Source organism: Peromyscus californicus, unplaced genomic scaffold (genome assembly GCF_007827085.1).
Source record: "Peromyscus californicus insignis strain IS unplaced genomic scaffold, ASM782708v3 Scaffold_3__1_contigs__length_106647218, whole genome shotgun sequence".
Classification (NCBI taxonomy): Eukaryota; Metazoa; Chordata; class Mammalia; order Rodentia; family Cricetidae; genus Peromyscus; species Peromyscus californicus.
In genome coordinates, this window is record NW_026294551.1 from 33,673,220 (window position 1) to 33,700,946 (window position 27,727).

General features: G+C 47.1%; 2 protein-coding genes across 2 annotated transcripts in view; one reads left to right on the forward strand and one right to left on the reverse strand.

Annotated features, from left to right (window-relative positions):
- Positions 1 to 548: 548 nt before the first annotated feature.
- Coil (coilin) lies at positions 549 to 15,612 on the reverse strand. The gene is made up of 7 exons (XM_052757623.1): positions 15,325 to 15,612; positions 10,189 to 11,320; positions 9,989 to 10,075; positions 9,687 to 9,734; positions 6,521 to 6,590; positions 2,909 to 2,997; positions 549 to 1,483 (listed from the first exon to the last, which is right to left on the reverse strand). The coding sequence occupies exons 1-7, from the start codon at positions 15,576 to 15,578 to the stop codon at positions 1,409 to 1,411; spliced, it is 1,755 nt and encodes a 584-aa protein (XP_052613583.1). The 5' UTR covers positions 15,579 to 15,612; the 3' UTR covers positions 549 to 1,408.
- Positions 15,613 to 21,281: 5,669 nt separating this feature from the next.
- The window catches only part of Scpep1 (serine carboxypeptidase 1), a 32,037-nt gene continuing 25,591 nt past the window's right edge, over positions 21,282 to 27,727 (forward strand). Inside the window, exons 1-2 of the mRNA XM_052757400.1 lie at positions 21,282 to 21,415; positions 23,517 to 23,671. Coding sequence (XP_052613360.1) covers positions 21,340 to 21,415; positions 23,517 to 23,671 — 231 coding nt within the window. The 5' untranslated portion in view covers positions 21,282 to 21,339. The remainder of the gene's footprint in view (positions 21,416 to 23,516; positions 23,672 to 27,727) is intronic.

Below are 27,727 nucleotides of genomic sequence, written 5' to 3' on the forward strand. Positions count from 1 at the left end.
CAACTCATACATTGATTACATCTGAAAACAAACCCTGAGGTCAACACTTCTGAGCCCAGTCAATACTGACTACTTTTCTCAATCTGTTTTCCAAGCCGTGTAAAAACAGCATGCCATACAGAGCCTCACTGCCGAAGTCCCACCACTTAGGGCTGAGCTGCCCTCCCAGAGTAAAACTCCTCACTACAAATCGGCAAATACACACTTTGACATACTTTCCCATTATACAGATTAATTAAACAGCATCTTCACTGATCCAACAGCTCCCAGATCGTATGGAGCTCCACTGAACCACACTTTTTGACAAGTGACTGGGTCAAAGCAATAATAATAATAATAATAATAATAATAATAATAATAATAACAACAACAACAACAACAACAACTTTTTTGAGATACTATCCCACTATGCAGCCCAGGCTGTCCCTGAACTTTTAAACTTCCTGTCTGGGCCTCCCAGGTGCAAAGCAAGCTGCCTTGTTATAAAAATGATTATAAAACCAAGATGACCATTTGTAGGACTCAAACATGATAACTCAGCATGGAAATTGAGTTCAATATGATTTTATTTAAAAATTTGCAAAGCTGAAGGAGGGATCTGAGTTTTTGTTAAAGCAATTTGCACAGTTTATATTCAGCCTTTAGCTTTGCTGAATAGTAACAGAAAAGCAAGTTTCTGTTCAAGATCCTCACTTCAGCACACTGAGCCAAGACTCCCGGCATCCTCGGTGGCAAGGTCACTTGCCCCCTAGTCTGAGGTTCATGGCCAGCCCTCTGGCAGTGGGAGGCCAATTGTCCTCCAGGCAATACGAGGTTGTCTTCCCACTGCCCTCTACACACACAGGCCCTGAGAACCCTGTATTTTACAGCTGGAACAATGGGAAAGGATTCCTTAACTCACACCTGCAACAAATCCAACTCCATTAAGTCTTGAGGATGACAAGTATAAAATACTCGGAATGCGTGAGATGCTCCGGCTTAACGGAACAACTCACATGGTAAAAAATTAAGTCAAGAAACATGCCTTCGTATTTGAAAATGTGACTTAAAAAACAAGATGCACAGCACGATCTTGCGTGTGGTACTGTAAACTCCTCCTGACGATTGCTACTGTGGTCTGACAGGTGGAAGAGAGGCAAGCGTCCTGCCATACTGGTCCGCCCACAGGGAACACCGCACTTTCAATTGGGTTACTGAACTTAGCCCGAGGGAAATAAAGGTCCACAAACTAACACCCATGTCACTCTAAACGATGAGGTAGATCTCTTTTTCTAATATGGTAAAGTGAAGATAACAGAGAGTCCAAACGACATTTAATCTTCTTCTTACAACTCCAGGCTATGGTCACGGTCACAAACAATACTTATAGACTTCGAGGTGATGAGGTCAGAGCTTATGTGCAGACAAGCTATTTACTTGAGATGCTATTTGAAGAGTCAATAATCAGTCTTGGATCAATCAATTCTTTCCAGTGCACACTGATCTGAGGAAAAACACCAAACATCCAATTTAATGAACTCACTTTGACGTCACATAGATTTTAAGGTAAACATTACAGGTTAGTTAAGTACATTTCTGTGCAGAACCGGAGCTATCACACAATTTTCCAATAGAGATGCCCCAAGCACTCAGCAAGGGTGAATGATGAGAGCCAGCTGGTGTCAAAAAGGGAAACTACAGGTTTTCTTCTTGCAGTTTTTCCAGGAACGTATCAACAAAAAATTATATGGTTTAAATATTATAAACATAGACGTATAGGAGATGATACTGCCAAAAATTCTAAGAATGTGTTTCTAGGAAAAAAAATCCTAAGAGGCTCTTCTACCTTAAAAGACAGGCAGCACAGTCTGGTTGGGTCTCCACAGGCTCCGAGTTCAGACAAAACAAGAGTTTTCAGCACTTAAATATAACAGCAAAATAAGAAAAACATTTGAAATATGAGCACAAGGAGGGACCATTGTCTTAACTATAATCAAGCTGCCAAACAGCTATTGCCACCAACTGACTGCTGGCTCTGAACAGAGGGAAACACACAGACCATGTGCTCTCCCACACGTTAGGGCCGGCAAGACGGTTCAGCAGGTAAAGGTGCGTGCTACCAAGCCTGACAACAAGCCCGAGTTCCATCCTCAGGACCCACACGGTGGAAGGCGAGAGCAGATAACTGAGAGTTGTCTTCTGAGCTCCACATGCATGCGGTGGCATACACACACAATAAATAAATGTAATTAAACATTAAAATAAAATAGACTATCATAGGACAGAATCACCGTGTCATGTCATTCTTTATGCCATCCATGCCACGTAGGTCAGGACTGGAGAACCTGAGGGGCAGTAACAACTGGTAATGAGGGAGGCTTCTGAGTTCATACTTCTTCTGGAGCTGAGTCTGGTCACGTGGCTAAGCTCAAGCTATAGCAGTGGCTCTCAGGGTATTTGGTATATAAAGTCTGACATATGCCCGCTCCTACGGGAACCTACACAACTCGAGTTTTCAATCAATGCTATGCGTTCCTACAGGGCAGTGTTTGGGTGTGTTGCCATGTGGGCTCTGGGAGGTCCACGGTAGCACCCCACAAGGGCTCTAGGAGGTCCAAGGTAGCACCCCACATGGGCTCTGGGAGGTCCATAGTAGCACCCCAAGTGGGTTCTGGGAGGTCCACGGTAGCACCCCAAGTGGGTTCTGGGAGGTCCATGGTAGCACCCCAAGTGGGTTCTGGGAGGTCCATGGTAGCACCCCAAGTGGGTTCTGGGAGGTCCATGGTAGCACCCTGCTTTGGAACTTGGTACTTGTTTGCTTTCCACAGGAAGACTAAGTGCCCCAGAGCCAAGTGGTTCAGGAAGCTGTAATGTCACCTTTCATATCCCCACCCCCTTCTGTCAAAAGTCTTAAGAGCAGCTCGCCTACCCTCCTCTCTTGCGTCACGGCGTACTCCACCACCTCGGTTCCGTTCTCATTGTGATAGACCAAATCAAACTTCCCGGGTTCTTTCAGAGCTGAGAGCAGAGGGCAGAAAGACAGTGCGTCATTTCTCTGTGGTTAGATGTTCCTCACAGGGATTTCAACCCACTGGGACATTCAGGAAAGTGTCGTACTGCTAGAGAAAACATGGCCCTGTGCCAGCAACAGAACCTCCTTAGCATTTATCAGAGATGAGCTTCCCTTCATCAGAATGACTTGGGCTTGAAAAACCCACTGAGAATACCCAATATAGAATGTAAAACCATAAGATACTCCCAAAAGACAATCTTTGTTTCACGAGGGAAGGTATGGAATGTTGTTTTAAAAAAATCAGATGTGCCTAAACTTAGAAACACGAGCAGGTTTCAGCCTTGTACAATAATGTGGGATTAGAAAAATGTTCAAACAAGCTGAAACCATGCAATCAGTAATTGATGGGCAAAATTATGATCATCTGAAAACCTTTAAAAAAATATTCATCAAAGTATTGAAAATCTCACCAGGGATACAACAGCTCAGTTGGTAGAGTGCTTGTCTAGCATGTGCAAAGCTCTGGGTTCAATTCCCAGCACCCCATAAAACTAGGCATGGCTGTGATCACCTCTAATCCTAGTGCTCAGGAGGAGAATCACAAGTTCAAGGTCATCATTGGCTACATAGCAAGTTCCTTGGGGGTCTTTAAGCCTCCAGCTCATAGAAAGGGGAGGGGGGACAGTGAAAGGGCTCAGCAAAGCAAAGGGCTTGCTGCACAAGCCTGAGGATGGTGTGTTTGATCTCTAGGACCCGTGCGGTAGAAGAAAAGAATCAACTCTTGAAAGTTGTCCTGACCATCACATGCCCAAACACACACACACACACACACACACACACACACACACACACACACACACAATACATGTTTTTAAAAAAACTGGGGGTGGGGGGGACGGGGACCACAGAAGTTGGTCCTGGGGGTGGAAGAGGGGGAAAAATGATGTGAATACAGTACTCATGTATGAAATTCTCAAAAAACAAACAAACAAACAAACTGAAATTAAAACAAACCCAACAAACCCCCCAAACTTTAAAAATCTTTACTGTACAAAGAAATTAAAAAAAAAACAAACAAAACTAGCGAACGCATACTGTGTACTCGAATCTAGAAGAGCATGCACTGGACAGACGTGTTCATGTCTCTGTAAGTGGGTCCTGCTTGCCTCCTGCAGCCTCCACACGTCCTTCTGTGCCTCGTGCCCCAGCTGCTCCCTTCAGAGCTTGGATCCTCTGAGCTCCTGATACCATGCAACAGCTCAGCTCCGAGAAGTTTCTGTTTGTTTTGTTTTTTGAGACAGGGTTTCTCTGTGTAGCCCTGGCTGTCCTGGAACTCACTCTGTAGACCAGGTTAGCCTCGAACTCAGAGATCAGCCTGCCACTGCCTCTGGGGTGCTGGGATTAAAGGCGTGGTCCACCACCACCTAGCTGAGAAGCTTCCTTTTTACTTCGCAGGCTTTCGTTTGTTTTGGTTTGAGCCACACCTGACTCAAATTCAAAACCCTTCTGCCTCAGTATCCGAGTGCTGTAACTTCAGGGGTGACCTGAGGTGTGAGCCACTTTATGAAGCTTTGTGCTGGTGTCACCTGAACACCGTCATCCTTTTCATCACAGCCAGTTCCACTGAAGTCAGGAAGGACACAGGCAGGCACAGTGCTACCATTCCCACTGCTGGCCAGTTCCACACAACTCGACTCAGGCTCATGAGGATGGCACTTCAAACATGACCCTTCTTGATCCTTTGCTCAGGGAGTTCCTAGCACTTTGTTGCTGTTGAAGCATGGATTCTTACTGATCCGGCTAGGCTAGCTGGTCACCAGGTCCCAGGAACCCACCTTCCCTACCTCTCCAGCAGAGATTCCAAGCACCCAGCATCACTCCAGGCTTTTGTCTACTGGTTCTGGGAACCAACCGCCAGTCCTCCTCATATTTGCCAGCAAACTTTTTACAAAACTTTTATCTGAGCTATCTCCAAGATCCCAACTGTCCATTTATCCTACTTCCTGGTTAGGTACCCAAGCTATACACAGTAAAAGCCCTCGTTCCAGGGTTTCAGGACCAATAGGTGTGAGAATCATTTACAATATGCCATTGAGGTCCTGGGGTTAGCTAATCCCCAGCATCATAAAATATAAAGAGTATAAACTTAAACGTATACACACATTTCACACATTTTATTCTGCATTTAATACACAAAAGCATGTTCATCTGCCAACCTTCTGAGTGGGTCCTGTTCACTAGAAAGACGGATTTTTTTCATTTGTTTTTTGAGACAGAGCTTCTCTGTGTAACAGCATTGGCTGTACTGAAGCTTACTCTGTAGACCAGGCTGGCCTTGAACTCACAGAGATCCATCTGCCTCTGCCTCCCAAGTACTGGGATTAAAAGCGAGCACCGCCACCACCCCACTAAAATGATTTTTTTTATAAGCTATATCCCCAATAAATTCTCTGCAATTTTCAGTTTCTATTTCCAATTTTTTTTCCCTTTTTTTTGGAGACAGGGTTTTATGTAGCCCAGGCTGACCTCTAACTTTCTATGTAGCTGAGGATGACCATGAACTCCTAATCTTCCTGCCTCAACCTCCTGCATGCTGGGACTACAGGAGTGTGCCACTGTGCCCAGTTTTAGGCAGCACTGGGATGGAACCCAGGGCTTCTTTGTGCATGCACATGCTTTGGACACTTGAGCACCCTCTCTCTTGTCTTCCCTCCATGAGACCTCCCTCTATAGCTGCTCAGGCTGGCCGCAAGCTCGGGAGCCTCCTGCCTCCTCCCCTCTCAGGGGCCGGAATCACACCCAACTCTGCTTGTTTCTAAGCCCATATTAGAGGACAGGGAATGTAGCGCAGTGGTAGAGCACCTCTCCAGGGGACATAAGCCATGATTCTGATCCCTTACACAAAAAAGATGTAAGAAAATGACACAGAAATGTAAAGGTTTCCAAGGTATCTACATGTAGATTCTTCCTAGATTTTTACAAAATTTCTTTTGATCTTTTTGTTTGTTTGTTTTTGTTTTCTGAGACAGGACTTCTCTGTGTAGCCCTGGCTGTCCTGGAACCATCTCTGTAGACCAGGCTGTCCGTGAACTCACAGAGGCCAAGCCTGCCTCTGCCTCCCACATGCTGGGATTTAAGGCATGTGCTGTCACCACAGCCCGGCTTTCTTTTGCTCTTTTCTAGCTGACCTATGCAAACAGCTGACTAGCAGTTTTTCTGGCACCTCCCCGAATCAGCATTCAGTGTAAGTTTCCTAGAAGTAACGCTCTTCCAGTTCACGCTCACCAGTACTTACAATCTCCTGCCAAGTGTATAATGACAGTGATAAGAACAATCAGCCCAATGTCTCCATCCAAGGAGAAGGTGCTACAGGTCCCAGGAGCACAGTGTGCTGACAGGTAGTAGAGAGCAGAGAACTATACCAGGAGAGCGGAGGCCAAGGGAGAGCACACCTCTAGGTGTAAAGACTGCTCAGCATGCATTGTGGGATGGAGTCTAACTCTCCACACCCGCCTCTAAAAGACTCACCTGGTAAGGACGAGAGGACTTCTATGTCCACTTGCTGGGTCTCTGGGTTGTGGCTTAGTATTTTTCCTTCCTTCCAAAAATAAAAGACCAAGTCAAAAGTCTCCATGTAAAGCATTGTAATGTACTAAAGGACACTAAGTAAGTAGACTGTAAAATGGCTGCTTTCATGTGATATAAATTTATCTCAACAAATCAACATGTAGAGGAATAAAAACAACAATGGAGTGACGAGCACTCTCCCTGAATATACAGAAATGTTGTTGACAGAGGTACAACAGACCCACGTTTGTCCTGACTGGCAGATAGCTACAGCACTTGACAAAAGGAAAACATTATAATAGGTCCCCAGAATTGATGGGGTGAGGGAGGAGGTGGACTAGAGCAGTGTGCTCACAGGAGGAATAGCGTCACAGCCTTCTTCATACACAGCAGTGCTTCGGGTCCCGGCACTGCGGGGGCCACTCGAAAGCGTGGGCCCAACCCCCGAGCAGGGACAGGAAGGCACCTTGTCACTGAAAAGGTCACAAGCTGCTTCTTCCCAGGTCCCCAGGTTTAAAGTTGGTTTCCAGCTGCGTGGAGACGCAATGATGCTAGATGGGAGGGTGCGTGCCTGTAATCCAAGCACTCAGAGGCAGAGGGCAGGAGGCATATGAATTTGAGGCTAGCTTGAACTACATAGCTAAGACACTGCCCCTCAAAAATTTAAAAGGGGGGCCGGGCGGTGGTGGCGCACGCCTTTAATCCCACCACTCGGGAGGCAGAGCCAGGCGGATCTCTGTGACTTCGAGGCCAGCCTGGGCTACCAAGTGAGTTCCAGGAGAGGCTCAAAGCTACACAGAGAAACCCTGTCTCAAAAAAAAAAAAAAAAAAAAAAAAAAAAATTTAAAAGGGGGGTGGAGGAGGGCTGGAGAGATGACTCCGAGGTTAAGAGCACTGTCTGCTCTTCCAGGGGACCTGGGTTCAATTCCCAGAACCCATATAGCAGCTCACAACTGTCTGTAACTCAGCTTGAAGGGATTCGACAGCCTCACACAGACATACATGCAGGCAAAACACTGTTTGGTTGGAACCCCTGTTAGCCCCTGCACAAGCTAGGAAACCTGGGCTGCCCTACTTCCCCAGCACCTCCCGCCCCACCCCCCAGACACAGAGAAAATTCTGAGCAAACGAATAGCACCAAAAGCCCAATTACCCATTTCTAGTAGCAACCCACCTTTCTGACATGACCACCCAAGTGCCTGCCAAGGGGCTTGGCTTCTGACCATACTTGGGCACATGCCTAGCTCCTGGCTCGTACGTCATCAACCCTCACCTATAAAACCTCCCTGCCTTAGCTCAGGCATGTGGCTTCTCTGACCCTGTTCACTGGGGCCTGTGAACCCACATGAGATCAATACCCAATAAACCTGCATTTATCTGCTTTTAATCTGGTTTGACCTGGACTTTTGCATCAGCAGAAACATATCAAACACCAATGCAAATAAAATAAAAATAAATAAATCATAAAAAAAAAACTTAAACCGGGTGGGTGTGGTGGTGTTCCCTTTAACTGTAGTAGAGGAAGGGGGATCTCTGTGTTTGAAGCCAGCTTGGTCTACAGAGTGAGTTCCAAGACAGCCAGGGCTACATAGAGAAACCTTGCCTCAAAAAATAAATGAACAACACTGAAAGAGAGGAACCACTGCCCTGCTACTGAGTAGCAATGGTGAGACAGCTGTGGGGCCATATACTGAGGCCAACCGATGAGCTCTTTTTCGATGTTTTGTAAGACCGGGTTTCTCTGTGTAAAAGCCCTGACTCACCTGGAACTCGATGTGTAGACCGGCTGGCCTCAAACTCACAGAGATCCGCCTGCCTCTGCCTCCCAAGTGTTGGGATTATTAAGGTGTGCACCACCACTGCCCAGCTATCTCTAGTCCTTTCTAAGAGTAGCCAGCAAGCACTCCTTAATGCTGAGCCATCTCTCCAGCCCCACCACTCAGAACCTCCCCTTACACTCTGAGCACAGACAAGAGGTGCTTTTTATTGACTTATTTATCTTGTCTTCGTGTAGCTTTTTATTTTTGAGACAGGCCCTAAGCTTGCTCTGCAGAAGCACAATAGTCCCTGTACTCCACGTGGAGCTCATCATTCCCACCCTGTTTTCTTCTCAAGTGTCAGCAACAGAAGCCTAGGAGACTTCACAGTGACACTTCTAAAATGTCCAGAGGACTCTCATCCTCCTTTATGACATTATTTATGAAAATGTCTATATTATCCATGCAAGTATTATTCAAATATATCAATATTTCATTTTTAAGAGTTTTTCATTTTTTTATGTGTATGAGTGTTCTATCTGCATGTGTACCTGCAAGCCAGAAGAAGGAATCAGATCCCATTATAGATGGTTGTAAGCTACCATGTGGTTGCTGGGGATTGAACTCAGGACCTTTGGAAGAGCAGCCAGGGCTCTTAACCACTGAGACATCTCTCTAGCCCCATACTTCATCTATTTAAAAACATTTTGAGCTGGGCGGTGGTGGCGCACGCCTTTGATCCCAGCACTTGGGAGGCAGAGTCAGGAGGATCTCTGTGAGTTCGAGGCCAGCCTGGACTACCAAGTGAGTTCCAGGAAAGGCGCAAAGCTACACAGAGAAACCCTGTCTCGAAAAACCAAAAAAAAAAAATTTTTTGAAACAGGATCTCCCTATGTCAGCCTAGTTCACTTCAGATTCAAAATTCTCCTGCCTCAGTCTCCTGAGTGCCAGGACTAAAGGTGGGTGCTGCTACCCTGAACAAGTTTCTGACATAATGACAATTTAATCTTTTTATTTATTTATTTATATATTTATTTTTTAATTTTTTTTTTTTTTTTTTGGTTTTTCGAGACAGGGTTTCTCTGTGTAGCTTTGCGCCTTTCCTGGAACTCACTTGGTAGTCCAGGCTGGCCTCGAACTCACAGAGATCCGCCTGGCTCTGCCTCCCGAGTGCTGGGATTAAGGCATGCGCCACCACCGCCCGGCTATTTATTTTTTTTTAAAGAGATGGAGGCTCACTATATTGCCCAGGCAAGCTGTGAACTCCTAGGCTCAAATGATTTCCTGTCTCAGCCTCCTGAGTAACTTGGACAACAGGTGCACCCCACCACAACCAGCTGACTTCATTATGTTCATAGAAACAGCCTTACCTTGTAATCAGAGACATCAGGAGAGTAGTCCGATGTGAGTTCCAAAAGCTAAAAAAGAAAAAGAATCCTACAAGTACCCAAACCCCCTTAGCCCCGCCCCCTCCTGGGACTGCTTTCCTACCCCAGGAACAGGTGCCATGCAGAGGTGCACACTCCCCCCACCTGAGGCCCCACCATGACTTCTGACACATGCAGACAGTTTTTGGAGACATTACTTAGTAAGAGTCACTAAGTAAGCCTTGTGTGTATGTGGGGGATGGTAATCTTGCCTTTGTTACAGTTGGTGCTGTTTTAACATATACCTTAAATGCAATCTTTTCGCCGACTTGAGGGGCAGCTGCCAACTGTGGCAACAGGCTATAGTCCTTCTTGTGTGTCTCTACAGGATTCTGGAAAACAATCACGTTTGACTTCGTTACTGGTGAGAGAAGGGGTACCTGCCACAGAGCTAAGATGCACACCACAGGGAAAGGGAGGAGGCCAATTCACAATGACTCCTTACCTGGATCACAATGGATGAGTTCGTTAGGATGTCATTTAACTGTTTCTGCTTCTGGCTCTCAGAGCTTCTATTTAAGATACAGGAGATAGCATGGCCTCGGCCTCGACCTCGGCCCCGGACACCCCGGCCCCTCAGTCCCTTCCCAAACAAGAAGTCCTCTCCTCGTCCCCATCCTCTTCCCAAACTGGTGGAGACAGGCACACTGGGAGAAGTTTGCCTGCCTCTGCTTGAGTCAGAAGGTTTCCATCCCATAATTCCCGGAGTCTGCAACATCAGCTCTGGACACCCTTGCCCTGCAAAGAGGCCTGCTGCCTTTAAGAAGTCCGACGTGCCCTCAGGGATGTTCTTGGACACCACAAACTGGTCCTCTGACTCCGAACTGGAGTCTGAACTGGATGACGAGGTTCTGGCGGCCTTGCCCTTGCCAGAGCTGAAGGTGAAGGCAGGCTTTGAGGCCTGTCTGGTGGCAGCTGCAGTTTTTGTAGCAGGCCCATCTTTCAACAGCTCAGCTGACAGTTTCTCTGAAAAGGTGCCCCCCTGCACTGTGACACCGCAGTGGTCAGCACCGACTGACTCTGGACCAGAATCCGACTCTGACAGGTAGGCTGGGCTCCCTTTGGGTCCCGCGTTGCTTTTCCTCCGGGCTTTAGTAAGGCTGCTCCTGGGGGAGCACTTGGGGGAGCCCTTCGGGGAGCCCTTGGGGGAGCCCCTGGGGGAGCCCCTGGGCGAGCTGAAGTTCTGTGGGCTCCACTCCTTGGGCGCTGGTGTTTTGGAAGACTTGGAGGCCTTGGTCTGCTTCTTATGTTCACTTTTCTCCTTTCTTTTTGGTGATTTCTTTTTGGCCTCCTCTTCCTCCCCCTCTGCTGGGCTGCCGGTCACTTTGCTCTTTCTCTTGTTTCTCGCCCTCCCCATCTCATCTGGAACCTGTTTTGTTTCCGGGCCCAAGGCCTTCTCACTATGGCCCTCCTCCTGCTTTTTCCAGGGCTTCTTTGAGTACTTGGAACCCAGTTCCGTCTCTTCATCCTCCACCAACTTAAAAGCCCGCTTCTTCGCTTTTCTGGGTACAAAATGAGAGTCGCCACCATTGCTTACGACCAGATTCTCAGGGAGTCCTCCATCTTCTAACTTAACCCTGCCAAAAGAGAGAGCAACTAGCAAGCAGAGCTCCACGATGCAGTTCCACACGGCCACAGCGGCAGACTGTCACACAGCCTAAGGATGAAAGCTCCACAAAATGACCCACAGAGCACAACCCGTTCATTGGTTACTTTTGTTTTGTCTTTGTTGTTTTGACACAGGGTCTCACTATGTCACCTTAGATGGCCTGGAACTTGCTAAGGAGACCAGGCTGGCCTCCAACACACAGAGATCCACCTGCCTCTTCCTCCTCCTGAGTGCTGGGATTAAAGGCAGTATCATCATGCCTTGCTCATTGTGGCTAGTTTTATTAACTTAATATCTACTGTGTCCCTCACATTTCTTTCTAACTTAAACATTACCAACGAACTAGAAATCTTTCATGTCACAGGTCTCAAAACTACAACTCAAACAGGGGCCTTCCAAGACCCAGGGCTGATAAGTAGTAGAAGAATATTCCAACCTTGACTTGCCTATCTTCAAAATTCAATCTTTTTTTTTAACAATATAACATTTTTATTTATTGACAATTTCATACACACATAAAATTAATTTCAATCACATTCACACACAAACACCAGCTTCCAGCTTCTCTCAGATACCCCCAACTTCATGCCCCCTTTTTTCTGAATTCATAATCTTTCTACAATGTGTGCGTTAGCCATTCTAAAAGGTGAACATATTAACCATCCAGCTTTGCTTTAAAATGAGTAAAAACATAAAATGAATCTGAATGTTGATTACAGCACCGGGGAAATGGAGACAGACAGAGCCAGGCAGATCCCTGGAGCTCACTGGCCAGGCCAGCCTAGCTTGGTTCCAGGTTCAGTGAGAGATCCCGTCTCAGAAAAATAAGGTCGATCCTAACTGAGAAAGGCACTAGGCATCAACCTCTGCATAAATTTACAGACATGCATGCCCACCCAATGCATATGCACACATACACATACAAGACAGACACATATACACATAATGAATCTGTCAGGGGAAGACAATTTGAAAGAGTAAGTAACAATGCCGGGCGGCGGTGGTGGCGCACGCCTTTAATCCCAGCACTCTGGAGGCAGAGACAGGCGGATCTTTGTGAGTTCGAGGCCAGCCTGGTCTACGGAGCAAGATCCAGGAAAGGCGCAAAGCTACACAGAGAAACCCCGTCTCGAAAAACCGGGAAAAAAAAAAGAGTACCAACAAACAAACCCCCAAACTTTCACATTTAGTTGCCTAAATATTTTTTTAATTAAATTTTTTTGAGATTTTTATTTCTTTTTCTTTGTTTGGGTGTTTTGACTGCATGCATGTATGTTTGTGCCCCATGTGTATGCAGTATCCATAAAGGCCAGAAGAGGGCATCAGATCCTCGACTGTAGTGACCTATCATGTAGGTGCTGGGACCCGAACCCTGAACCAGTGTCCTCTAGAAGAATAGACAGTGCTCTTAGCTACTGAATCATGTAGTTTTTGTTTTGTTTTGTTTTGTTTTTACTATGATCTACATCATTTACCAGTGAGGCTCACTACATCCACCTCTCTAGCTCCCTGGCTGAATCTAGGGCCTCAGGCACGCTAGCTAGGCAAACACTCATTCAACTACTGAGCTACATTCTCAGGCCCACAGAGGTACCATTTTTCCAGATGCAATTGTTCATTTGAGGCATTTAGGAGGAATTTCCCTGTCATCTGCTACAATTATTACTTGTAACAGATTTCACTGTTGTTTTTGACATCATTAACATCATTATAAGAATGTAATTTGGGCTGGAAAGATGGCGTAGCGGTTAAGAATAGTGGCTGATCTTCCAGAGGTCCTGAGTTCAATTCCCAGCAACCACATGGTGGCTCACAACCATCTATAGTAGAATCTGATGCCCTCTTCTGGCATAAAATTGTACATGCAGACAGAACATTCATATACATAAAATAAAATAAATTTAAGAAATGTAATTCCTAGGTAATCCATTAATCTAAGTATTAACTGTAGCCAGCAGCAAGTTATTAATTCATTAAAATTAATAGAGACACAGCTCTTTCTCTTTGTTTAACTAGTCCTTCAATTGCAACGAGAATGGACTTATTTCAGTCAATAAAAAGGAAAGGAAAAAGAGCAGCCAGGCATGGTAGCAAATGCCTTTAATCCCAGCACTTAGGAGGCAGAGGCAGGTGGGTCTCTGTGTTCAAAGCCTGCCTGGTCTACATCAAGAAGCCCTATCTCAAAAAAGAAAAAAGAAAAAGGGAAAAGAGCCTTGAATGCCTTTAATCCCAGCACTTGGGAGACAGAAGCAAGTAGATCTCTGTAGTTCAAGGCCAGCCTGGTTTACACGAGAGAATTTGCCTCAAAAATCAAAGGGGTGAGGGGAAGAACTTTGAAATTTGGACTATTTCAAGTTGTCACCTGAAGCTGAACATTACTAATAAATAAAAACATTACTAATAAAAATTACTAATAGTATTCCTGATTTAAGAGAGAGATACGAAGATATGGTCATTGTTTAGAGTTCAATTCCCTGATGGTCTGAAGAAATCTTGTAAATGTGACACTCTCTAGGGAAAGCAATATTAAATAACAAAGGCAAGCAAGAAATAGTCTGGTTTACAATTCTGTAATTAATTCACTTTAGCTGAAGCTTAAAGGTGGGGGAGGGGGGATGGACTAATTCAGCCAAGACATGAATGTGAACTGGAATGATCCATCACATCTCACCACCATCTGAGATAATAACTAAGCCATGTGTCAACTAGTCACACTACAATCACTCCTGGATACTCACTTCAGTGTCAACTTTTTAAAAAATTTCTTTGTTGTTGTTTGAGACAAGGTTTCTCTACATAACCCTCACTGACTGGAACTCACTATGTAGACAAGACTGGCTTCGAACTCACAGAGACCTGCTTGCCTCTGACTCCTGAGTGTGTTGGGATTAAAGGCATGTACCACCACGTCTGGCTTAGTTTTTCAATTTCTAAAAGTATATTTAAAACTATATTGTGTGAGGTTTGGGAATATACTCAGTGACAGAGTACTTGCCCAGCATGTATGAGGCTCTGAGTTCCAAACTCAGCACCACAAAATAAAACAAAACGTAAGTTATTGTGTGTTCCTATTCTGTTGTTGTTTTGTTTTTTGAGTCAGGGTCTCTCTACAGAGCCCTGGCTGTCGTGGAACTCGCTATGAAGACCAAGGCCTTGAACTCAGAGATCCACCTGCCTCTGAGTGCTGAGACTAAAGGCATGGGCCACTCTGTCCGGCGTTTACTTTTTTTTTTTTTAAACAGAGTCTTATGTGTGCCAAGCTGACCTTGAACTATTTAGCCAAGAATGACTTTGAACTTCTGAATCACCTGTCTCCACCTCCCCAGTGCTGGGATTCCCTGTTTGGGTGGCTGGGGATCGAATCTAGGGGCTTTGTTGTTAGGCAAGCAGTCTAGCAACTGAAACACTCTCCCCACCCCGACCCCGACCCCCGGGTCTGCGTCCCTATTCACAACTGAAATGGATTCCAAAAGCAATTCAAAGGAACCCAATGGCACATGGACCGAGACGCAGAATGACACCCACCATTAGCCTCAGCGGACATCATCGCCAAGGAGCTAAGGGGGGACTTTGCACGCATGCTTAAGAAAACATTACTATCCTTCCTGCTTCGGTCTCCCCGCACCGAGTGCTGCCCAGAGAAGGCGGGTCTGTGGCCACGCGCACGGCACACAGAGCCTGGCGGGCCGAGTGACCACGGGGCGGCCCTCCCCTTGAGCATCGGCGCTGCTCCAAGTCTAGCCTCCCCGGGATGGGAAGGCAGAGGCAGAGGGAAGGATGCTCCCCACCATCCAACGGGCTGGACCACTCAGCATCTCCCCGCCTGTGCCTCCCTGCAGTCAGCTCGCCACCCGGGTCGGTGGACGCGCGGCCCGGCCAGCGCGCCCCCGCCCGCCCGCACACCCCACCCACCCACGCGCCCGCCCGCCCGCGCCCACGCCCGCCCGCCCGCGCCGCGCGCCCCCCGCACACCTGAGGCAGTCGTTGTCTCTCACCAGGCGCGCGCTCTCGGCCGGGGGCAGCAGCCCCCCTTCCAGGTAGAGGCCCAGGAGCGCCCCGGAACTGAAGCCGAAGCGCTGGCGGATGAGACTGATGAGATCCGTGACAACTCGGCATCTGTTCAGGTCCACCAGAAGCCAGAAGACCGTGCAGTGCGGCGTGGCCGGCGGCGGGTAGTCAAATTGAAGCCGTAGCCTAACCGTCTCGGAGGCTGCCATCTTGCTCATGCTCAACGGAAGCCGAGAGGTTCCACAGGGCTACGGAGAGGCGTGCTCCGCGGCTCGGCCCCCGCCCCCCCGCCCCCGCCCCGAGGCCGTTTGCGTGTGCGCGCGCCGCCTAGAGGCGTAAGTGTGTACTGCAGGCTCCCGTCGTGAGCTCCGGCTACTCCATTCTTTGCCAGCACTGATTGTAAGGTCTGAATATATGCAAGCATCTGTCACGATGTCTCCTAAGATATCGGTTCGTGTATGGAAAAAAAAAAAAAAGCCTGTACAAATAGTAAGCAGCCTGACCCCCAAACCCTCTAATATGATTTTAACCTTTATACCAGAAAGATCAAGAAAGCACCAAAATCCACATGTAGTGTTTGTCCAGGCAGAATCCAAAGGATTTGTGCTGTGAGACCTAAAGTTCTCATGAGAATGTCTAAAACAAACAAAAACACATGTCCTTGGGCCCTCAGGGGTTCTATGTTGTGCTGTGTCCGTGACCAGATCAAGCATGCTTTCCTTTTCTTGAGGCAGAAAAACCGTGAAAGTGTTGAAGGCACAAGTGGAGAATCAGAAAGTTAAATAAATATGGAGCTTTTTTTTTTTTAAGATTTATTTATTTATTAGGTATACAGTGTTTTGCCTGCATGTATGCCTGCAGGCCAGAAGAGGGCACCAGATCTCGTTACAGATGGTTGTGAGCCATCCTGTGGTTGCTGGGCATTGAACTCAGGACCTCTGGAAGAGCAGCTAGTGCTCTTAACCTCTGAGCCATCTCTCCAGCCCCCTGTGAAGCTTTTTAAAACAATTAAAATCAAGGCTTGTCCTCTAAGAACAATAAAAAGTAGTAACTTTAAGCTGTGGATATAGCACAGTTGATAGAGTCATTTCCTAACATCATGTGGCCCTGGGCTCCAGCCCCATCACAAAGTTATAAAGTATGACCTCTTATTCTTATTTGGAAGATTTCAGAAATATTAATGTTCAGAGAAGTTAAGCAACACCTCCCAAGGTCATTAGACCAGTGAATGGTTGGGACTTGGCAGTCAGGCACACTGAAAAAAGTTTCTTTTTATTCTAATCCTTAGGTCTTCCGGATTAGATTACCATTACTTTTGATTAAATCACCATTACTTTCTTTTGGTGTTTGGATCAAAGCCAAAGAGTTGTATTATATATGCTAGGGAAATGTCTTATCCCTCAGCTACAGTCCAGCCCTACATTACCATCATAGTTATTAGTGGAGCACAGGCAATCAAAATAACATAGAATAAAGCCGTGGACATGGTGGCCATGCCTTTAATCCCAGCACTTGGGAGGCAAAGGTTGTAGGGTAAAAAGGACCAAGGAAAAACTCCCCGACCCTGACTTGACCCCAAGACCAGGGCCAAGGCCTTGAAATCCCACCAATCCCTGAGCTTGTCCCAGAGTCATGCCACAGAATTTTACTAATCCCTAAAATCCCTAAAGTACAAATCCCACCAATCTCTGAGCTTGTGCCAGAATCACCACAAAAACCCACCAATCCCAAGCCACCCTGGAAAGCTTTACCCCCTCCCCCCAAGAAACCCTATATAAGCTCTGTATTCTGTTCAATTTGCTGCTGCTTCTCACCCTAGAGGCAACCACCCTCCTGGATTTTCCCTTCCCAATAAATATCTTGTGTGAGTTTTATTTTGCAGTGTGACAACTTTTGCTAGAGCAGAGCAAAACTGTAACACTTTTGCTGGGGAAACTCCCCCGCCCCAGCAGAGCAGAGCTGTAATGACTTTGCTGGGGAAATCCTCCCCCAACAGAACAGAGTTGAGGAAACCTTTCCCTGGAGCAGAGCTGTAAGCTGCAACAATTACAGTGACTCTGTGGTATTCCTGTGCTCTCGACTGTCAGGATACATTTCCATCAGAGCTGCAACACTAACATTTGGTCTAACATTGGGTGCAGTGACTGGGATAGGCTCTCCTGGTGCCTGTGCTCTCCCTCGTGATCTGAGATGCAGTGGGACCCTATCCCTCATCTGCAGTGCCCTGGGAACAGACTCACCTTCCGGCTCACTGATGGCTCAGCACCCCACCCACCAGCGGCAATCGGATAAGTTTCTCCTTTGGTCAGTGTAAACGTTTCTCTGAGTCCAAGGAAGTGACCATTGACTGTCCAACCCCCCTCTGGTACTCTTGGAGGTGGAGGTATCCCCATTCACGTTCTTTAAGGCTATGACTGGCCCTCTTCCCCTGGCCCCATCTCTCCCCCCCTGGAGCTGCAATCCTGCAGTTTCCTTTGGCCCAAATGGGCTACTGTGCCCCCTTTCTTCCCCTTTCTCCTGTTTTCTCTCTGGAGTTGCCCGTAACCCCACAGCGCCTCCAGGTCCTTGTGGCTTTTGTGACCCCATTCCTCACCCCTTCCTGTGGATGAGACCTCCCCTCTTAGAGCTTGTTTTTTTCATCCTTGCCTTCTGGCCTCTACACAAGCCCTGGTACCAGGCGCTGAGTCTCACCTCATGTTGAAAACAAACAGCTTGAGGGCTGGGGAGGTGGCTCCAAGGTTAAGGATTTGACAACCTGAGGTAGGTCCCTGGCACTCACATGGTGGGAGAGGACCAACTCCTGCAAGCTGTCCTCTGACTTCCACATGTGCCCTGGCATGCACATCCCCCTACTAAAAAATAAATAAAATTAAAATGATTTTTTTCTTTCTAATTTTTTGTTTTGTTTTTTTTGAGACAGGGTTTCTCTGTTTAGCCCTGGCTGTCCTGGAGCTCACTCTGTAGACTAGGCTGGCCTCAAAATCCATCTGCCTCTGCCTCCAGAGTGCTGGAATTAAAGGCATGCACCACCTCTGCCCTGTGATTTATTTATTTTTATGTGTATGGGTGTTCTGCCTGCCTGTATGTGTGTCCCATGCATGCATTGCCCAAGGAGTCCAGAAGAGGGCATCAGAGGCCCTGGAAATAGCATGATGGATGGTTGTGAACCACTATATGGGTGCTGGGAATTGAACCCACATCCTATGGGAAAGCAGCCAGTACTCTTAACTCCAGCCCCCCTTTCTTTCTTCTTGAAACAGTGTTTCACTATGTAGACCTAGATGGTCTTGAACTCACCAAAATCCACTTGCCTCTGCATTCCTAGTGCTGGGATTAAAAGCATACACCACCATTCCTGGACTCCCAAAGAAGTTCCCCCCCCCTTTTTTTTTGTGTGTGTGTGTGTGTGTTTTAAAGATTTGTTTATTTATTATGTACACAGAAGAGGTTGCCAGATCTCATTACAGATGGTTGTGAGCCATCATGTGGGTTCGGGAATTGAACTCAGGACCTCTTGAAAAGCAGTCAGTGCTCTTAACCTCTGAGCCACCTCTCCAGCCCCAAATTTTAATTTCTTTCTTTCTTTTGCGCCTTTCCTGTATCTCACTCTGTAGCCCAGGCTGACCTTGAACTCACAGAGATCTGCCTGCCTCTGCCTCCTGAGTGCTGGGATTAAAGGCGTGCGCCACTACCGTCCGGCAAGAAGTTTTTTTTAGATTTACTTATATGTTATGTGTGTTTGTCTGTGTGTGTGTGTGTGTGTGTGTGTGTGTGTGTGTGTGTGTGTGTGTGTGATGTGTCACATATATGCCTGGTGCCTTCTTGGAGCCTGTTGAGGCCAGAAGAGGGCATCAGGTCTCCTGGAACTGGAGTTACAAATACAAAATTATTGTAGGCTACTATGTGGGTGCTGGAAACCAAACCCGGACCCAGCAAGAGCAGCAAGTGCTCTTAACTACCAAGTCATCTCTTTAGCACACACACTCCCAGCCCCCACCCCACTCCCACCCCCAAGAAAACCAAACTTTTTTTTGAGACATGGTCTTGTATAGCCTGAACTGCCCTGGACTTGCTGTGTAGCTTAGGACGAACCTGAATTCCTGATCCTCCTGTCTCCATTTGCCACTACCTCTTTTTTTAAATGACCTGGCACATACCTGTCATGCGGCACTTGGCAACATCTGTCTAAATGATCAGTGCATAAGCTCTTTGACCTAGCAGTTCTTCTCGGTGTCTATCCTACCCCGAGTCACGGGTGTTAAGCTACACACATAGACTCCTGCGCAATGATTTTGGCAACACCATTTGCTTATTTCGCAATGCTAGAGATCGAACACAGGGCTTTTTGTACACACTGGGCAAGCACTCTACCACCGAGAAACATCCCCCAGCCTGGCAAAGTGAATGCCATCAGCCGGGACTGAACAGAGTGGATGAGTGTACATCCACACAGGGCAGGAGGAGGGCCGAGTCCTTCTCACTGCCGGCTGGTGGCAGAACTGCCTTGCTCTGGTTTCATTCTGGCTGCTGTGTGCAAATGGGCTGCAGGTGAACTCACTCATCTCTGGGTCCTGGTTTACACTCTTCTGATTTCAGAAATGCAACAACTGAACTGGATTTGAATGCACCTACGTCTAGAGGTAAGTTACTTTTCCTGTTATCACACCAACGGGCCATTTAAATTTACATGCTGAAGTTCAAAACAGGGCTCAAACCACCCCTGCATCTAGCAGCCCATCATCACACGTCTTTTGGGTTACCTGGGATATACGCCCGACAGCTTGAAGTGCCACTGGAATAAAGCAGCCAATAAAAAAAGTATCATTTTGAAAGGTTCATTAAGCTAGCCGTCTGGAAAACTGCAGAGGAAGATAGGAATCCTAGATATTCCTCTAGTTTTTGTGGGTTTCCTTGCCAACAATAATCTCTAGAATATTTCATCTCTGATATTTTCCTGTCATGACCCTTGTCTGTCATAATTACTATTTGTCTCTGCTTTGACTGGAGCCTTAATTTTTTTTATATGTATGATGTTGATCACATGCTATCAAGAGATTTAAAAAATTACATTTTTTTATGTTTAAGAAGATATAACCAAAACTTATGAGCAAATGAAGATGGAATCTGGTTTTAAATGACCTGCTGATTCATGCTTCCTCTGACTTAATGTGAGTGGAGGCAAATGTAGTTTTAAAAATGTTAGGCCTGGGATGAAGAGCCGGCTCACTGGTTAAGAGCACTTGTTGCTTTTCCAGAGGACCCAAGTTCAGTTTCCAGCATCCATCCTGAGCTGCCACCCATAGCTGCCTATAACTCCAACTCCAGGGAACCCCACTCCTTCTTTTGCATAAACCCACACATGTGGTATATGCACTTAGACACACACACACACACACACACACACACACACACACACACACTAATAAGAACAAGTCTTGCCGGGCGGTGGTGGCGCACGCCTTTAATCCCAGCACTTGGGAGGCAAAGCCAGGCGGATCTCTGTGAGTTCGAGGCCAGCCTGGGCTACCAAGTGAGTTCCAGGAAAGTTGCAAAACTACACAGAGAAACCCTGTCTCGAAAAACCAAAAAAAAAAAAAAAGAACAAGTCTTACAAAATAAAATACTAGGCCTTTTTTTTTTTTTGGAGAGGACAAACACGGGCAGGTCAGGGAGAATGGAGGTTATCCCTCTTGTTTCTCAACCCTCCCCGACTTTGTAACCAAATGATACATTAACTGCCTCCTCCCAAAACCTCCCTAAATACAGAGAGACCTAACTCGATAGAACCATTGGAGAGCCCTGCCCGGAGGTCCTGGGTGGGTCCGACCGGCAGAGGGCGCGCCGAACACTGGGAGCCTCAGGGCCCGCTTAGGCCCCGCCCCGACTCCGCCCATGGCCCCGCCCATGGCCCACCCACCGCCGTCACGCGCTGCCCGGCTGGGTCCAGCCTGTTGCTGATGCTGCGGCGCTGTGTTCACCATGGAGCCGGCGTGGCGGATCTGTTCGGCCCGACTGTGGCTGCTGCTGCTGTCGCTTCTACTGGGCCTGAGCGCAGGTAGGTTCCCGAGGAAGGCGTACCGGTGGTGGGTGCCTCCTTCTAGAATTTGCTAGTGGATTCGTGGTTGTTGTTGTTTTTTTTTTTTAAACACATTACCCCACCCCCCGTTCTTCCCTTGCATAATTTATATCGCTTTTGAACCTCTTAATTTTTGTTTATGTTTTAGTTCAGAGTTCCTTTTCTGCCCTTTCCTGATTCCTCTACGCGGAGGTAGAGGTGGTTGTACAAAAACGTGCGGTTTCAGGAAACTGCTGATGAGTGAGACTTTACGGTCTAAAAGCCACCTCCCCTTTCTGCTCGGTTGGCTGCCTAGTGACGTTATAGGGTCATTTGGTTGAGCTGAGATCAGAGGCCAAACAGACCCCTGCAAATCCTACCACCCCTGGAGTGTTGCTTTGAAACAACGCCTGCCTCCTCTGCTGGCTTAGAACAGACAGATATCAGCTGACTCCACTGGCCTGTTTGGGGGCAAATTTATTTTGTGGAATGATTTGGAAATTGACTCTCATTTTATTACATTTCCCACCCTGGGACAGGGTTTCTCTGTGTAGCCCTGGCTGTCCTAGAACTAACTCTGTAGACCAGACTGACTTTGAACTCACAGAGCTCTATTTGCTTCTGCCTCTCAAGTGCTGGGGTTAAAGGCGAGCACCACCACCTGCAAAAACATGTTTTATTTTGTTTTGCCTGCATGTATGTTTGTGTGCTATGTATATGCCTGGTGCCCTCCGGGGTTAGGAGAAGGCTTTGGATGCCCTGAAACTGGAGTTACAGAAGGTTGTGAGCTGCCATGTGGATGCTGGGAATCGAACCCTGGGCCTCTGGAAAAGCAGACATTGCTCTTACCAGCTGAACCATCTTTCCAGCCTTTTAAATTTTATTTCATTTTTTTTTTGCATTTTTTGTTTTGTGAGCGTAGGAAGGGTATGCATGTGCCACTGTGTGTGTGTGTGTGTGTGTGTGTGTGTGTGTGTTTCAATGCATATGCACAAATACTTATGGAGGTCAGAAGACAATCACAGGTGTTGTTCCTCGGGGACTATCCACCTTTTTTTGAAGATAAGGACTCTCACTGGTCCAAAACTCTCCAGGTAGGCTAGGCTGGCTGGCCAGCAAGCCGCAGGATTTGCCTGTCTCTAGCCCCGGACCTGGAATTACAAGCACAAGCCACATTTAGCTGGAGATTGCACTTTGGTCTTTGTGCTTGCAAGGTGAACACTTGACTGACTGACCAAATTTCCTCAGCTCCACTCTTTGGTTTTCTTAATCTTCTTCCTCCTTCTCTGTTTCACTGTATTTTATTTTATTCTTTGTATTTTTTTTTAAAGTTAGGATTTCTTGTTTCCCCAGTTGGCCTCAAACCCAGCATGTGCTTAGGTTGGACACAGACTCCTGGTCCTCCTGTCTTCCATCTCCCCAGTGATAAGATTATGGACCTGGCCACAAGACAGCATCATCTTTTCATCCACGTCCGTCTCTTCCCTGCTGGGCCCAGTCTTTGCTCTTTTACTTGCGGAAGAGGCTCGAAAGCAGGAAGAAGGCAGCAAAAAGCAGAGGCCACCTGGGGCTTCTTCCCTCCCTGTCTCCACCCACCCTCACCGCACCCACCCTCCTTGGCTGGGAATTGAACCCAGGGCCTGGCACAGGTCACGCTAATGTTCCACAACTGACCTTTACTCTCAGCCTTTTCCCTTTACAAATGGTCCCACTGTGTTGCCCAAGAGAGAAGTGTTTGATTTCTCTTTTCCATAGCTGAAGTAGGTGGGTCTTTGTTTATTGGTTTGTGTGTTTTTGAGGTAGGGTCTCACTTGGTAGCCCTGGCTGGCCTGGAACTCACTTCATAGACGGAACTGGCCTCAAATGCACAGAGATCCACCTGTCTCTGCCTCTCAAGTGCTGGATTAAAGGGGTACACAAACGTACTCAACTGACTTTCTTTCTTTCTTTTTGTCTTTGTTCTTCCTTATGGGTACATATGCTGAGGTAGGTGAATTACCAATAGCATACAGCATCATCTCTAGCCTGACTGACCATCTCTCCCAGGCTTGGCACTAACCTGGGTGTTAGATGTTCCTCAGGAAATGACGCTGAGCTTCAGTTTCAGGAGCTGCCATCGACTGGCCCGCACAAGAAGGCAAGGAAGCATGGGATTACGTGACTGTCCGAAAAGATGCCCACATGTTCTGGTGGCTCTATTATGCGACCAACCCTTGCAAGAACTTCTCAGAACTGCCCCTGGTCATGTGGCTTCAGGTAAAGTAGCTTCTTTGCCTTCAGGTCAGACCTCCTTACACCTCTCTGCTTGTTTCTTAGGAGCATCCAGCTTAGCAATGATGGACTCTGTTTGGTCCAGCCAATCCTGGGAGGGGCCTCACATGCTTCTAAGACAACCTAAAGCAAGGGTGTATCAAACGAAGCCCTATTTACTGGTCTTACTTTCATTCATTTATTCATTTTGGAGACAGGATCTTGCTGTGTAGCCTAGTATGGCCTTGAACTCTTTTTTTTTTTTTTGGCTTTTTGAGACAGGGTTTCTCCTGTCCTGGATCTCGCTCTGTAGACCAGGCCGGCCTCGAACTCACAGAAACCCACCTGGCTCTGCCTCCCAAGTGCTGGGATTAAAGGTGTGCACCGCCCAGCTGGCCTTGAACTCTTGACAATCCTCCTGCCTCTACCTCGAAAGTGCTGAAGTTATAGGTGTGTACTCCAATGCTATATTGAGTCCAGACAGTTTCAAGGGCCTTTACTGAAAGCTGCCAATGATACAGTTGGCTTTCAACAGAAAGTATTTGAAAAGTTCTGAACCAAAGGTTGTGGTACCCCAGTCCTTCTCCCTCTCCACACAGTCCTGGGCCCCAACTTCTTATACCCAGAGAAACCATCTTTTTTTTTTTTTTTACTTTAAAATTTTGAGATTATAATATAATTACAACATTTCTCCCTTCCCTTTCCTCCTTCCAGACCTCCCATATACCCCTCCTTGGTCTCTTTCAAATGTATGGCTTCTCTTTTCATTAATTGTTACCACATACATGTGTATATACATATATATTCCTAAATATAACATACCAGTCTTAGTACCTTAGCATGAATGCAAGGTCACCCTTTTCCCTAGTGGTTTTTTTTATTTTTTTATTTTAACCCTGAGTTCTGCCTCTAGGCTTGAAGGCAGAAAACCTTGTGAACTGTTTAGGGATAGGCAGAGATCCTGCTTCATTCTTCTGATAGCCCTGTGGTGGCCTCGCCCACCCGGAAGACTAATCTCAAGGGAGGGACTTGATGTTCTGGGTGTCTCGACAGTAATTAGGGCACCCTGGGACTCACCTCTGTGCGATATGGGTGAGGCTTCCTTCTCAAACGCCTGCCAGAGCTGAGGCCTTGCCCCAAGGCCTGTCACTGAAGACTTCATGTTGTAATGAAGTAAAGATAAACAGTTTTGAGGGGGGGTCTGCTGTAGGTGCCTCGCAGCCGCCTCTGTGAGGGCTGGATGGCTCAGCCCGGTAGGATAGCTGGAAAATGTTCAGGAGTGGAAGCCGTGTGCTCATCCCAGGTCTGGCAGCTGGTGATGAGTGTGTGACATGGTTTCCCCGGAAGTGCCTGCTGGTGGGGACGCCTGGGTTTTCAACACCTACCTTCCACTTTTAGCCATAGTGAGACACTTCCCTTCTCTGGACTTTAGTTTTCTTAGTGGGGGGGGAGTTGGTGGTTTTGAGATTCTTTGTGAATCAGCAGAACTTTTTGGCTCAGATGAAGTTGGTGTGAGGGTGGGGGGTGGGGGCGGCCCGGTAAGCAGAAGTGCTAAGGCTAGGGTGGGGCAGCTGCTGAGTCCTAGGCATGTGGCTGCCTCTTTGTCCCCAGCTAACCCCAGGGCACTCTCTGTTTTTCTGGAAACAGTTTGAAAACCACTGGATTTCATAGGTGGATTTCGCTCAGTGATTGAGGGGTTGCTGACCCTGAAGAAGGCCCAGGGTCCTGTCCCCAGCACTACAAAACACAAAACTAAACAGAAACTGAAGTTGCAAGCCAGCCCTTTGTTTGACCAGATTTTTCCTTGTTCTGTCTTCCTGGCTCTGGAGGTTGTGGTGTATGGCTGTGGTTAGGTTAACCCTCCAGCTGAGGTGCTGTATGAAGGTTAACAGCCGAAGGCACCACGCTGCTCTTCTCTGTTTCCCCAGAGGCCTAAGGAAGAAGAATACAGTATGATTAAGATGGAAATAGTTAATTTAGATGAAAAGATCTAGTTAGCAGCCTTCCGAGGACTCGTGCAGTAACTTCTTTTGAGGGGTGGCATTCTTCGAGAATTGAGGTCATATCATGAGTGGAATAGTAAGCTATTTCAGGGATAGTAAGCTATTTTTCAAGTCATTTAAGCATTTCAGTTCATTCACTGACACATTTATCATATTTCAGAGGAACCATGTAACCCTGAGTCTCTGCTGAATGTACCAGCTGTTTCCAGAGTTTCTGGATAAGATTTGGTGATCATTTATTATTATTATCATCATCATCATCACTACTATTATTATTCAATTAAATAGCAGAGGCTTTGGATATAGCTCAGTCTGTAAAGTGTTTGCTATGTATTCATGAAGATTTGAATTTAGATACCATCACTCATATAAAAACTGGGTCAGTGGTACTAGTTTGTAACCCCAGAGCTGTGGAGGTGGAAACGGGAGAATCCCTGGCTCACTGGCCAGCCAGGCTAGCAGAACTCAGGAAATCCAGGTTCAGCGACAGACCCTGCCTTAAAATATAAGGTGGAGAGCGATTGAGGCAGACACTCAATGGTGACCTCTGGCTTCCATATGTACACACACACACGCACACGCACACGCGCGCGCGCACACACACACACACACACACACACACACACACACACACACACGCAGTGGAATCTTCCAGTTAATTTCTCCTAGCTACTGGGAAAGGGAGCAGAGGTGGAAAATGGAAATTCTAGCCCCTGGAATTCAGTCCCCTAGATTCTCAGTCTCGTTCCCATCAACTTTGGTTTTCATCCTGCCCATACTGAGAAGTCTCCTTGAAAGAAAGGACCCACCTTCCTTCGAGGGTGCACACTTCCTCAGTGGACTGTGTTTATTTAGAAGTCACACCATTTCTGAGGTTTGTGATTCTAAGTGGCCACATGATTCATCCGGCAGGTGTGGTCCCTCCTCCTCTTCCCCGTGGTAGGACATTTAAGTTGCGCCCTGACTCTTGGTGCTATTAGCGGCACTGTGATGAATATCTCCAACTGGTTTGCAAACTTTTTATCGCCGTGTTAAGAAATCTTAACATGTAAAATGCTTATAATCACAGGGTAATTGAGCCTCTGGTTATTAGCAAGGAGGTTAATGTCAGTTCAGAATATTGGTATGGGAGACGCTTGGCAGACAGGGCCTGTTGCCTTGCCCTGCCAGCCCCGCATCCCCTGGTCTGCCTCTTCTTTTTGGGAGGGGCAGGGTCTTGCCCAGACTAGCCTTGAATTCAATAATCCTCCTGCCCTTGCATGCAGTGCTCTGCCCTACTGCTCTTCCCTTTAACCTCTCCTGTCTGCACCCGACCTTCCACGCACTGAGAGACTGTATACCCGGGTGTGTCTCTGACTCGACTCTAATGGTTTCCTCATCCCTGCCCCCAGCTCCTCTGGGTCCCCTAGATCCATCTAGAGAAACTCCCTCCTTATCCTTGACCATCCCCGGAAGACCTCTTCCCTTCAGCAAGCCCACCTTACCTGCCCCGTTTTGCCTGTTTGCTTCTGCCCACCCCTCCCCCTTTGAGCCCTGCAGAGCACACAGAATTTGCCTTTTGCAGTTTGGGGGCATGCTACGGGCTGCAGGAAAATATTATAAGAACTCAGCTGGTTATGGCAAAGTCACTACCGGAAGGGATCAAGGAGTTCCTTCAGAGGAACCCAAATTCCAAGGAGCTTTTGGTGTTACTTGGCTTGTTATATATCAGCTGTCTTCTCTTATGAAAATCATGTGTGCCTTCATAGTTTTCCCAATTGATTTTTCCCTATGAATTGCTAACAGTGTGGACTGATCACTCTCTGGACATACACATTCCAGGTATTTGGAGAACAGCCTCAGGAAAGGCTTCCTTCTCCCAGTCCATCTGTTTCTCCCCTTTCAGCGCTGGAATCAGATATCTCCCTTAGCCACTTTCAAGGACTAACAGAAATAACAGTCCAGACCACCACATGCTAGTCTCCTGATTTAAGGTAAATTCCACAAGGAGACACCGCCTAGGTCAGGTGGACCTTAAGTAATAATAGCTTTACCCAATTTAGCTCGGACCCTCCTTTCT